Source organism: Fistularia commersonii, chromosome 7, assembly GCF_037954325.1.
Source record: "Fistularia commersonii isolate RoL2024-O1a breed Wild chromosome 7, RoL_Fcom_v1.0, whole genome shotgun sequence".
NCBI classification, from domain to species: Eukaryota; Metazoa; Chordata; class Actinopteri; order Syngnathiformes; family Fistulariidae; genus Fistularia; species Fistularia commersonii.
The window spans coordinates 18,703,163-18,717,765 of NC_141290.1; the positions used below are offsets into that span (position 1 = coordinate 18,703,163).

The window sequence follows — 14,603 nt, forward strand, 5'->3', positions numbered from 1 at the left end:
CGTGCCGTGCAGCGTAAGCTATGTGTGTGCATGTATTTGTTTCAGAGATTTGTGGTATTGTTTGTCAAAAACTGCGTGCCACATCTTTTTCACGATTAGTGTTCATATGGCCAAGTGAATTTAAAGGATTACTAATCTGACCTCTGTGTGAGTGAGTGAGTGAGTGAGTGAGTGAGTGAGTGAGTGAGTGAGTGAGTGAGTGAGTGTATAACTAATTTAGATTTTCTGGAGCAAAAGTCAATCACTATGAATCTACCAAGGTCACATGACCTTTTACTATATTTCCAGACCTCCATGCTATGTCACCTGGAGGAAGTGGAGGTTACTTGACTCCTTCTGAGATCACGTGAAACATTTTGGTCACTTAATGTCTTTATTACTCTATTTGTGTATATTGTGATAGTTCACATATTTTGCCAAAATCTCTATCATTTGCAAATACATAATACATATTAACTTCACATGTATATCAATATATTCATATATTAATATCAAGATAAAGAGGCTAGAAGTGACTTTGTGTGAGTGTGTGTGTGTGTTTGTGTGTGTGTGTGTGTTAATGCGCTGTAATGCAATGCCTCCCAACGATTGTAAATCACATATTTGCTTTAATATAGAATAATTAATACTTAAACATTTTTAAACACAATGTAAACTATTTCTCAATTTCAAGTGAAATTACATGATGCAAAATTTGTTTTATTTTATTAATTTAATTCCATTTAGTTTTTCATGACTGTGCAATCTTGAGATCAGAGCTTAAGATCGAAAGCCTACACTTCAAACTCAATGTCCCCCGCATCCCTGTTACTACTGCTGAGCACTACAGGATGTGATAAAAAACAAGTAGGCTTAAGATGTAAACAAAGGAAAATGCTCTTCACATTTCTGCTTTTTTTCTTCTTTTTTTTCCAGGAAGTCAAAAGCAAATTAATTATCACTTGTTTTTCTTCTGTGTTCTGTGCAGAATGAAGTATGAACATGAAGTAGATCTTACTATTTAGAAAATGACCTCATAAAGGGCTGAATATTCTGTCTGAATCTGTAAACATAGAATGTTGAGGAGAAAAAAGCTGAACCCTTTCTTTTCTTTTTTGTTTTGGCCACGTCAAAGCAACATCTATCATTTAAGTCATCGCTGACTGATGTTCCCCATGTCAGTGGTCTCTTCCACTGCAGCCTTTTTCAATTCTTAAACACATAAGATATAATAATAATAGACTAAAAATAGGAATATGGGAAAAAAAACAAAATCAATTAAGTTGAAGAGTTCAAAGGTAAACAATGCAGTTTGTGCGGGATCTCAGTGAACATATTTCTCCCTGTACCTCCTTGATGCTGCTATCAGGTGCTTTCCCTCTCTCTGTCCACAGATGTTTTCTTTTGACTGAGCACTTAAGATACAATTAGACTTTTTTTTTTCTTTCATCTCAGCTGCACAGACAGAATTGGAAAAATCCATAGTGCGGTTTGAAGGGCAAGTTTAACATATGACAACAAGTTCCGACCATGTGTGTGCGTCACATCTGGGATGGGAGGTCAGGGGAGTCTGTCTGCATACAAAATATATTCTAAGTGGCAAAGGATGCTTTTGAAGATGAATCCTATGAAAAAGCACAACGGCAAAAATGCGCTTGCATAATTTTGGAATTGTACCAAAACAACATTTACTACAGCATGACAATTAAGCAGAAATTAAACAGTGAAGCTTCAAAATGACTGACAGAATGAGAGAAAATGGATTTGTCGTATTTAAATAAAAGCACCAGGGAAAAATGTGAGTGTGTCATCACCAATTGTTCGTTTCTTTGAAAGTTTTGGTTTTGTCTGAAAGGCAGAGCTTTCTGGTGAGATCAATTCAGGCAGGCAAAGTTCCCAGCTTAAGGTGCCCTGCAATTATTAGGACTGGATGAACAGGCCTGAATCGTCTTGGGAAAAAAAGGCATGATAAGAATGAAAATTTCTAATATGTTTTTGGATTCAGTTTTTTTTTTTTTTCAATACAATAAACTTTGGATACTTTCCACTGGGACTGGAGGAAATGCCTTATTCATTTATTCATTTATTCATTTATTTATTGAGCAAGTGGACGTGTCCTACAGAACTGTAGTGTGAAGAGAATTAAAAAATTGTGAATACATTTGAATTTTTATGATTTTCAATCAATCGCGGCAAGTGGTTATGGTGTGTTCTGTTTTGAGACTGACTCCCACATCAATCATGATTTTTATTAATTTTTTTTATTCTAAATCCTTTTTTTTAATAATTTCCTGGTAGCAGGTGTTCTAACATTCTAAAGCTGGATTTGAAATTAACACATAAAAATTGGAATTTGGATGGACAAGCATCAATGAACAAGTAACTGCTTATTGATTAAATGTTTCAAAATTACCAGAAGAATCATATTGGATATTTAGAGGTTTGCCAAAACCCAAGATGATGTCAAAAGCCCTTACTGAAAGAAATTGGACTTCCTGCTCCATAAGAAACAACATAGCCACAAAGATAAAAACAGAAAAAAATAACACATGTTTTTCTTTTGTTTCTGTAAATAACATTATTGCCTATCAAAACAATTGACAGCTAATCTACAATTGACAGCTAATCTAATAGCTGAAAAACAATCAAGAAGTTGACAGTCTATTAAATAGTCATCTACATTTAAAAAAGCTTGTCCCCTGAATGCATTCTTAGATTTAATGGTTTCATCAGCATTCCTTCCTCCTCTTCTTCTTCTTTACCTTTCGGCTTTTCCCTTCAGGGGTCGCCACAGTGAATCAATCTTCTCTATGCAACCATATATTCTGTCTCTTCCTCTCTCACACCAACTACCTTCTTCTCCTTTCTCATAATGTCCATAAATCTTCTCCTTAGTCTTCCTCGAGACCTCCTGCTGGCGGCTCCAATTCCTGACCTTCTCCCCAAAACATCTAACATGTGTTGTTCCTCTGATAGACTCATTCTTGATCCTATCCATCCTGGTCACTCCCAAAGAGAACCTTAGCATCTTTATCTCTGCAACCTCTAACTCTGCCGTCTGTCTTTTCGTCATTGTAACTGTTTCTGGTCCATACAGCATCGCTGGTCTCACCACTGTCTTGTACACCTGTCCTTTCACTCTGGCTGATAGTTTTCTATCACATAGTACCCCTGACACTCTTCTCCACCTATTCCAACCTGCTTGAACCTGTCTCTTCAACTCTTTTCACCATTTTTGACTGCTCTGGACTGTTAACCCCAAGTACCTGAAATCCTCCAACTTCTATATCTTCACTCCTTGTCGCCTCATCATTCCACCCAGGTCCCTCTTATTCACACACATATGGTCATAGTCACCTCTACTACCCTTGCCTCACTTTCATTTTCCACATTCATCAGCTTTTTAAAGTACTCTTTCAATCTTCCCATCAGTCTTCTAGCATCTGTCAATAAGCTTCCCTCTCTAAGCTTAATCAGCCAGACCTGTTGTACATCCTGTCCATCTTTATCTCTCTGTTTCACCAACCTACTGTATAGGTCATTCTCTCCCTCCTTACTTTCCAATCGAGCATACAAGTCATGGTGCGCCCTTTGTTTTGCCTTTGTAACCTCTATCTTTCCCTTACGCTGTATCTCCCTGTGCTCCTGTCTGTTCTCTTCAGTCCTCTCAGTGTCCCACTTCTTTGCTAACTGATTTCTCTTTATAGACCCTGCACTTCCTCATTCCACCACCGAGTTTCCTTAACTACTTTCCTGCCAGATGATACACCAAGTACCCTCAAACCTTTCTTCCGGATAACATTAGCAGTAGTTGGGAATCATCCGGAAGCTCTCCCCGACCACTCAGAGCCTTTCTCAACTCCTCCCTGACAACCATACAACACTCCTTCGTTTTCAGATTCCGACACTTAGTCCTCTGCTCTACCTTTGTCCTCTTGATCTTCCTTGTCACCAGAGTCATTGTACAAACCACCATCCTATGCTGTCTGGCTATGCTCTCACCTACAACTTCTTTGAGGTCACCTATCTCTTTCAAGATACCTTGTCTATACAAGGTGTAGTCTACCTGCATGCTCCTACCTCCACACTTAGAAGTTACCCTATATTCCTGTCTTTTAAGGAAAAAAAGTGTTCACTACAGCCAGTTCCATTCTGTTTGCAAAGTCTACCACAATCTGTCCCTCCTGTTCCTATCCTGTATATCAAATCTGCCCATCACTTCTTCCTCCCCTCTATTGCCTGCACCAACCATTGAAGCCATCCACTGAAGTCTGCATCAATTACCACCCCCTCATCTATGAGGATATTCTGAATCCCTTCATCTAAGTCATTCCAGAACTTCTCCTTGTCCTCTTACTCAGATCCCACCTGCTGGGCATAGCCGCTAACAACATTGAGCATCACACCTTCAATTTCCAGTTTCAGACTCAGAAGTCTATCTGACAGTCTTTTCACCTCTAGAACATTCCTAAAAACTCCTCTTACAAGATAACTCCTGCACCATTTCTCCTCCTGTCATTGTCATAGAAGTACAACTTAAAAGCTGCTCCTAAGCTTCGCGCCTTACTACCTTTCCACCTGGTCTCCTGGACACACAGTTTATCCACCTTCTTTCTCTGCATCATGTCAACCAACTCTCTACCTTTTCCTGTCATAGTCCCGATATTCAAAGTCCCACTCTCAGTCCCACACTCTTGCCTTTTCTCTTGTCTCTCTCTGTTTCCGAACAAGCCTTCTTCCTCTCCTTCTTTGATCTATAGTAGCCCAGTTTCCATTGGTACCCTGTAGGTCATAAGTAGATCCATTGCTAACTCGGGCCTAGACTGATCCGATATGATCTGGTTATTGGGTTCGATTGGCATGTTTGGTTTTGGCAAACTTTTATGCCGCATGCCCTTCCTGACGCAACCCTTTGCATTTATCTAGGCCTGGGACCGGCTTAGGGAGACACCAACCCATGCCACCTCGAGGCTGCATTTTCATCAGCATTCCAATAACTAAATAATAACAACTCACTCTATTCTTTCAAGCCTGGATGTTGTAGTACCTTAATTTCCCTTTGGACAATAAATCTTATTGTGTCCACAAGGACTTATTTGATTATTTGATTATTGACAAATAATCAGTTTTGCCCCCTGTTGATGGGCTTTTTGACTATCATTTGGCTGACTAAGAGGCTAAATGATTACATGTGGCTGCGCAGCAATAGAACCCCTGACTGGATAAACACAGACATTTTAGACGGTAAACAACGCTCCTCTGTTTAAGAAAAAACATATAAAAATAAAAGGAAGGACTGGACTGCGGTGAGCCTGGCTGTGTCAAACACTACAATACTAAGAATTAGATATGGTTTAAAGCGGAAAACATACGTTTTATGTCATCGCCAGTTGATTAACTCAACTAATATGAAATATTACTATCCATTAAAGAATTCTTCTCTCTCAGGCATCGGCAAGACGGTAATTGTCATCATGTATTTCTGATAATTGATACTTGCCGTAGGTGAATAAAAAGCCATTGTTATTTCAAAACGCTTTGTGAATTGCAGCTAATGGTTTAAGAGCAAGCTCTCATGAGGAAAGATGGTGGAAAAAACAAAATGAAATAGCAGGCAGAGGTGTCACGGGAGGCTCAAAGGGGTTACCGCTTCTGATATTAACAGTTTCACTGCTTAGCAAAGGACCTGGACTTGAGCTTTTCCATGAAGACTTCATTTTTTTTATTTTTTAAATTATTTGGATTTTTCAGTTCTGTTCAAATAAAGAATTACATAAAATATAACTTAGATTTGTGTAGAAGTCAATCACCCGTGTTTGAGAAAATTGCCAAAATAACGTTAACTTCTTTAAAAATTTCAGCAACTGATTGGCCAAAATGCCCAACAAGAGAGCGGACACTTCTTTCGGCTTGCCTCATACCTCCACACACTTCAATATGTTCAGTGCTGAAAATTATCGCTGAGTCGCCGAGCTAGAAAGTACAAGTTGGATCAAAACACTATAAATACAGACACATATTTATAAATGTGTATAAATATGTATAAATAATGTTTTTCAATGTTACCACATTCTATCACTTTCTGTAGGCATGATACCTGGGTAACTCTGCACCATTATCAAGTATGAAACACAAAGAAGCACAGGTGCTGTTATACACAAAAGTTATACCGGCATCTGTTGTGATCAGCCGGCAGGGTCTACACAGTCCCGGGTTCTCTGAAAGGCACATTTCAAAGAGTTTCTAGTCAAGGACAAGGTTTTGAATCGGGAAAGTGTTGAAGTGTTGCACCGAAGGAATGTTTTGCGGGCGCGAGACAGCAACATAAAGAACTCAACACCAACACTTTTCAAATATCCTCCACCTGATCCTGCCCCATCCACCTTTTTGGTTTGATTTTCACTGTGCCAGCGTCAATTACACAGAAACAGACCAAGCAGTACAGATAAGAGCTAAATAACTGCAGCTTACAGGTTGGATTATATAAAGGTTTGATGTGTTTGTTTTTTTTGTGTGTGTTTGTTTATACATCTAAAAATTCATCGTGAGGAATGAAGAAATGAAAGTCTCATGTCGGCAAGGACCGGTAACCATGCATGAAAACGTTGCAGTTTCCATGCAGGCTGCATGTATGCGTGTGCAAGTGCATGTGCACATGCAAGACGTAAAGACAGAAGAGGTAAGGCTGACGGAAGCGAGATGGGCGTGCAAACAAATGCTGCAAAATAGCGATGATGAGAAGGTTAAAGAAATGGCAATTGCAATAAAGCGAAAAACACAATGAACAGAAGTAGGAAAGGTACAAAGCAGGGAGGGGCCGGGGGCAAAGAGAATAAAAGAAGAAAATACAGGGTGTGCGCATTGTGCTGATGGTCAAGGTTCGGTGATGGGAAAAATATAAACATAGGGAAGAAAATATTCTGCCTATAAAGCAATAATCACCTTCGCTTGGGATGACTAGAATGTACGGCGTTGTTATTTGTCCCCTACCTATTACCACTAAGGCCAAGGGCCGCACGTCCCCGCCGGAAAGCATGAAAAAAGAGAGGAGAGAAACAGAGAGAGAGAGAAAGAGAGAGAGAGAGAGAAAATAACAAACAACGAAAAAAGAAAGAAAAGGTCTAAGAAAAAGATACTTTTTTTTTTTTTTCTTTCCATTTCATCAATGATTAGAGCTCACATTCTGTCTTTGAGGAGAGAAACAGCAGTGGTGAGAGAGAACACTAGAACACTTAAGATTGGAATGGCTGCAGGGGGGGCTAAAAGACTTGGGGGAGAGCTGTTACGGATGTCCTCCACCGACCCGTCGTCAGGCCAATGCCACCGCCGCTGAGGATGCCGATCAGGGTCAGGGTACACGCTAGCGCTGTGACGATTGGTTCTGGGTTGTATAATGTATGTGTGTGAGTGTGAGTGTGTGTGTGTGTGTGTGTGTGTGTGTGTGTGTGTGTGGAGGGAGGAGGGGGGGTGAAAAAAAAAATATTTTATGGATAATATTGGAGTGATGGTTTTGAAAGAGAGATGAGAGTGAAACTTTGTGGCTCAGCAAGTTACAAAATATATAATAATAAAATAAGATAAGATGAAATAAGATAAAACACAAAATAACATGAATGAAACATTAAATTAAATTAAATTAAATTAAATTAACCTAGATTAAATTAAATTAAATTAAATTAAATTAAATTAAATTAAATTAAATTAAATTAAATCAAAGTGAGCTCAAGTGCAGGTAATTGATGTTATAAACAAACGATCCTGCATAACTTGATCTAATCCTCTTCCACTGTCCTTTCCAGGGAGGGATAAATATCGTCTGTTCTACAGATGTTTGAGCAGGAGAACCAGCTTTTCACAGGTTCTTTAACTGCATCAATCATTTCATCAACACAACTGGAACTGGATTATTTGGAGAATCACAGAAATCCCATGGCTTTGCTTCTAACCTTGGGTACGTGAGGACTTTCATCTCGTCATCCTCAGCCAGCAAGAGGTGGGTCAATGACCTCTGGCTTAGATCAGATCGGTTTCTAGAGACCGCAGCCTAGGACGAAGATGAGTGGATCAAAGGTGGGGGAGAAATCCCATGCAGAGTTTGAAATGTATTTAATGTGTAATTAAACAGTCCTGGAAACTCCATCAGGCACAGGCATAACAGCATGAATATGGGGTTTAATGTTTTTATTTTTTTCCATTCCTCCTTCTTTTTGAATATGATCTACCCTAGCTAAGGTTCTTCTGCTCATTTTCTTTAGAACACTTTTCAGATTTTAACCAAGGTCTTGAATGGGGTTCTGGTTTTTATTTTTCTCAAATCTTTTGACTTTTTGCTTTCACTTCAATAATTGAAATCGACTAGGTCTCTGGGGAAGTAATCAAATCTGTCTTCCTGTTGTCTAATGTTCTGGAGGTTCTGTATCAGCAGTTAGAAATTATTTTCAACATTTGGATACTCAAACCTTCAGACAACAACAAGTGCCATATCAAAATATATTAAAATATATTGAACTTAAAAAGGGACTGGAATTTTCTGCATATCATTTTCCCGTTTAATGAAGAGCTTTCATCCTGTGCAATTGCAATTGTCTGGATATATATAAATATATATACATATTATGATTCTAATTTTTTTTTTTTGATTCGGGTTCAACATTATACTGTAACTCAAAATTCAACATTTTAGGTCTTTTGGGTTTGGTTTGGTGTTATTGGAAGGTTAAAGATGCGATTGAAGGAGGATGGAAAATTCAATCAACCCCAAAATCCCATCCTTTTATTTTGACACAAATAGGAATCCTAGCAACTGCACCAGGTGGGCTGGCAGATCCATTGCTACTTCATTGGGAACCAAGATGACAAAAAGCCACTGGAGTTAGCAAAATCTACCATCTGCATTATCTCCATCACCTATCAAAAACTTTTAAGTTTACTTTGTGATGTTAACTTTTTTTTTTTCAATGTTAAAGAAAAAAATGAGCATATAATGAAAGCCAGCCACAAAGTTTAAATAAACACCAGACGGGCACACACAAACACACACACACTTGTGCACTGACGACAGACAGCAGTGTCAAATGTACTGCGGACCTCCACCCACTGCGCATCCCACTCAGAAACATACAGATAGAAATGGATGGATCTGAAAAAAAGAAATAAGACAGTGGCACGAAGCAGAAAAGTGCGAAAAGAAATGAACGATAAGTGCCGGGTGCAGCCGCAGAAAAGAGAAGAGGAGAAGTGAAAGGGAGGTGAGGGAAATCTGATGTATTTGATGCAGAAGGAAATGTAATTAATGGAAAAAATACAAAGACATTAAAAAAAAAAAAAAAAAAAAACGATGACAAGGAACTTGCAAAGTGCGGATGTGGGAATCCGCCGGAGCTAAGAAGCAAAACAAAGGAAGGAGGCATGGAGGAGAAGCCAATGAAGTGACATGTCATGTCCACCTGTTGCGGTCAAAGGTGGAGGTCAATCCCGAGCCGATGTACCCTGATGTTTGCCGGATGAAGTGGACAAAGGTGCGGGTGCGGGCAAAAAGAGCGATGAGGGAGAAAGATTCTGGAGAAAGGGAGGAGGAGGAGTAGGAGGAGCCGTGCAGGGTGACTGGGCAGGGGGGCTCCTGGACCCGACGACAGCACTTGCCTCTTTAGGGACGGTGTGTGTTGAGTGTGCTTTGGCCATTAGCGACATGATCAGAGATAATATCACACACCGATCCGAAACGTTCGACCTGGATCAAGCTAGCAGTCACATGACGGTGATGGAAGGGTGCTCGTACCTTTTTTCGCCAGGCGGACACAGTTGATTTTGGTTTCCTGTAACGGAGAGAAGAGGAAGAGACTTTAGATTAACTTGTCAGACCGGATTAGATATTAAGTTTGTGTTGACACCGGTCATACACAATATTAAGAAAAAAATTAATTAACCGGGAATAATGTTTGATGTTCGATAACCTCTTTAATCCCTGCTGTTTCCTGAACCTAATGTGTGCTTCCTCATTAAATTCCCTCCCCGGATAGTGCAATTGGTAAATTGGCCTCAAACCGAGCTCTGGGTGGTGCCGGATACACAGCCCATCAGAGAAGAGACACACACTCTACGCACAATGGAGGACGCTGAACTCTCCATCCATTCATTCCAAAGAAATTAACTGAATAAACATGTCCAGACCTCATTTCTTTGCGCATTCACAGAGAGCATTAAAATCAGATGTTGAAGGTTGTTCCCGTTATGGATTGTATTTATCTTATGGAAACAAAACAAGGACAGGATTACCAGTATGATGTTGTAAAACAATTGTAACAATATAGGTGTATTGAGCCAAAGCAAGTGGACGTGTAGGAGGAAAATGAACAGAGGTGAGGATCGCTTTGAAAGAAGCAAAGATTTTCCAAGCACGTTATGTCAGACTGCTGATGTGTAAACTTTAAGCAGAGACTTTTAAACTTGGTCTGAATTGACTGAGACTTGATTCAATGTTAAATATAAATTCTCCCAGAAAATGACTACTTTGTTGCAGAGTTGCAGAGTGCAGATCGATCTCCGGGTATATGTGTGTTGGTCTGTCTAGGGACAGAACTCCCAAGTGCCCAACTATATGGAGTCAAATGGTTGGAAAACACCCTAGAGTGAAGGTCTCCAGTTTGACAAAGATGGCCTACTCTCTCAATTTACTGATCTCCTCTGGCCAGAATATAGATATTGCTGTCCTTAAAGTAGTGGCCCTTGTCCTTTAGATGTAAAATAGAGAAAACATTTTTTGTCTTGTCTTTATTAGTGGACAACATTTTAGACCCTTCCCACAAAAACTTTCAAAGATAAAAGTTCAAAACGGCAAGCAAATGATAATGTAACTTCAGCAAACATTAAAGGTGAATGACATCAATGAAATTGTCAGATCCTCTGAGAAAAGCTGCTTTGCATTCAAATAATAGGGAGGGCCTTGTTCTTGAACCCGACTTGGAACACTCTCAAAGCAGGTGCTCTCAGATACCGCATCTGGGCTTGAAAGTATTTTGAATTTAATTGGTTTTATTTTATTTTACTTTTCCTTGATCCATGGAATTATCTGGGGATCATACAGGCAAATGGCTATCATGAGGAGGCAGCATGGAGGTCAATCAAGTAATAATACATTATCTTCAGAGGATGAGGCTGAATAGCAAGAACAAGATCCCAGCACTAAGCACCCCCATAGTGATCACATTCCAAGCTTGTTTTTAACCTGGCCACTAGTTGAACAGGAAGCCACAGATATCAAGACAAGAAAGCCCCTTACAATGGATGGAAGGTTTCAACCTAAGTCCAGCGTCCCAAGAATATACACTAAGCTGAAAATAGGACGTCACGGACTAGTTAGCGTCAGAGTCACTCTCCAAGAAGGAACAACATCCAGGCATACATCAGAAAAATGGGCCCGCTTGATGACCTGTCATGTCTCTGGTTTTGAGGTCGCAGAGTACCTTGAGCAACAGAAATCCATGAAGAAGAAGCCAGAGGGGCTGTCATGGACAAGCCCCCGTTAATCATATACCAGTAGCAGCTTGAAGAGGTAGCTGGCATTGTAACAAACACAGCACTGGCTGAAAAGGTTGGACCAAAAGACAACACAGTGACATTGATTGTGGCTGCATAAAGCACATGAGCGCAAGATTGACTGTTAATCACAAACATTTGTCATCCAAAATTTTATGTCCTTAAGACATGTCTCATATTTAATAAGCCCATTGCTTTAATTTGTCTCAGTGAGAAGTGCAACTGGGTGTCATCCACATAGAAATTGATATTCAAGGAGTTCTCCCCAAAACTATTACCTATGTGTAGGGGGGTGATGTATTGATCCAAGCACAGAACCTTGCAGAGCACTGTCACTTAGCTTGGTGCACACAAAAGGATTTGGTGTACAAATCGAGATCCCACAGATAGACAGGACTTGATGCAGTCCAATGTGATTCTCATATTGTCAATAAATATTCCAGCCTTGTTATTAACATGTCATGATCAATGGTATTGAATGTGGCACTGAGATCTAAAAGGACCAGATCATTGACAAAAGTCCCTTATTTGATGAAAAGCAAAAAAGTAGAAGGCTCAAAAGACCTCTAACTTTCTGTCAGCCTGGCTATACAAAAGTACCAAAGAGGAACCTTGGATTGTTGTTCTCCAAGCGACAGCAGTAACAGGGAGAAAGAGGATGAGAAGCTTGAGAAATGCCAGAGCCTCAAAAAAGAGAGAACAGTAGGAGAAGATGTGGAGCGTGAAGGAAAAAGTGGTCACAAAACTGATAGTCACTTTGAGTAGTAACCTACAAGCTAGGTTACTAGATTGAGATGTTTTTCCATAAGAATTTAATTCAGTGAACAGGTGGGATTCTGCACTAATCCCTCTTGCTCAGGACTCAAGGTTGAACTAGACACAATGCCACCAAGAAGGAGCGAGAGGGGGAATTAATGCACAACCACACGCACGCATACGTGCACACAAACACAAACACATATGCATATATACGTCAACTCAAGGGTGAATGTTTTTAACTTTAACCATCTGTTTTTTTGTTGTTTTTTTTGTTTTCTTTTGTGTTTTGTGTTTACCTTCCTATCCTTACTTTCAGCAACCCGCTTTACCTTTTTTCCTTTTTCACTCTAACTGATGGCAACCATGTTTGGATATATTAGGGATAATTATTTGAGATTTTGTCAATTACTGTGCACTCATACACACATTCATATGGTGATTGCAGCATTCTCAGAGTTTTAGCCAGCAATTATCCAGGTCTGACATTTGGATAATTTAAAAATAAATTCCACAGAGTTGTGAAAAAACAATTAACAGACGGAAAATACAAGAAAGAAAACAACAACACAGAAGACCCCTCAACCTCACCAGAAGTTAATTGATTTAATATATATGAATAAATAAAATTTATTAATCAATACAATATACTCTAAATCAAATGTCATTAAGGTCACTTGTATCAGTGAGTAGGATTTTGTGCCGAAAAATAATAATGAAAGACAAATAAAATTTGCTTTGACACCATTATTTGCATTGATTCATGTGGCGGGAAATGAACTAAAACAAGCTGATGATATTAACACACACACAAACATTGAGATCAATGAGATCATGAGACCATGTTATTGGTTTTGCATTTTTCTATCTCTGTCAAAGCAGAAATATTAAAATCAATAGGTTTGATTGGACATTGGTGACAACCATCATCCATCACATCATATACACACTCAAACACATACATACACACGTTTTTACTCCACACCTCACCATACATATCAAATTTGTCACATATTTAGTGTAATGTCATCCTTTCCTGTCGGCTGCCCTTTCAGGGGTCTCCATTGCAAATCCTCCTCCTCCATCTAACCTTATGGTTCGCATCTTCTTCTTTCACAGAAACTAGCTGCATGTCCTCTTTGACTCAATCCATAATATACTTTTTCTAGACCCTCTTGCCGGTGGTCCAAACCTCAGCATCCTTCTACCAATACATTCACTATTACTTATATGTATATGTATATGTATATGTATATGTATATGTAAACCGTCCCTCTGATGGACTCATTCCTGATCCTATTCATCCTTGCCACTCACAAACAGAACCTGAAAATCCTCCTCTCCTACCTTCAGCTCTGCTTCCTATCTTTTTCTCAATGTCACTTTCTCCAAACCATACAGCATCACTGGGCTCACCATAGTTGTGTACACCTTTCCTGTCACTCTGGCTTTTCTCCACCCATTCAAGCATGCTTCAAAGCATTTCTTCACCTCTTTTCATACCTTATATTTCTAGGTTGTTGACCCTAATTACTCATCATCGTACACATTCTTATCTCTACGCCCTGTAACTTGCTGTCGTACCTGGATCGCTATCATCCACACAAGTATTCAGCTGCCGCTAACCTTCATTAATCTCCTTTCCAGAGCATACCTGTACCTGTATATCTTTTCCTTCACCTGCTCCCTGCTTTCACAACAGATCACAATGTCATCTGAAAACATCAAGAACCATGATGTCTAACCTCACCTGTCAGTCTGTCCATCACCACTGCAAACCATAGGGGGCACAGAGCTGATCCCTGAGGCAGTCCCACCTGTGACACACTTCTCTGCCACTCCAGACTTCCTCATGCAGTACCATTCCTTTCTCAGCAACCTGTACTTTGCTTTATGTGGATCTACAAAGGCACAATGAAGCTCCCTCTGACCTTCTTTGTACTTCTCAATCAACATTCTTAAAGCAAATACAGCATCTGGAGTACTTTTTCTTGGTATGAAATCATACTGCTGCTCACAAATCCTCTTTTCAGTTCAGTTTCAAGTACTTTTCCATAACTTCATTGTATGGCTCAACAACTTGATTCCTGTATAGTTACAGCAAGTCTCCCTTGTTCTCAAAAATCAGCACCAACACACTTATCCTCCATTCCTCAGTCATCCTCTCCCTCTCCAAGGTCCTGTATGATATAGTTAAGAATTCTAAATCCACCTCCCCTAGACACTGCCATAAATACATTATACAATATACTGTTAATATCACATTATTCTTATGAATCTAATTGAAATCAATATCATTTTCCACTAAAGTCAAAGACTATGTATCATTTTTA

General features: G+C 39.5%; 1 protein-coding gene across 9 annotated transcripts in view; it reads right to left on the bottom strand.

Moving 5' to 3' along the window:
- ptprt (protein tyrosine phosphatase receptor type T) overlaps positions 1 to 14,603 on the bottom strand; it is a 293,148-nt gene that overhangs the window by 102,935 nt on the left and 175,610 nt on the right. For 5 of the 9 annotated variants that reach the window (XM_086150165.1, XM_086150164.1, XM_086150163.1 and 2 more), the window contains exon 15: positions 9,758 to 9,794. In XM_086150165.1, coding sequence (XP_086006291.1) covers positions 9,758 to 9,794 — 37 coding nt within the window. Of the gene's footprint in view, positions 1 to 6,921; positions 6,979 to 9,757; positions 9,795 to 14,603 lie in introns of all 9 variants that reach the window. The other 4 variants (XM_086150162.1, XM_086150160.1, XM_086150159.1 and 1 more) reach the window with 1 other exon arrangement.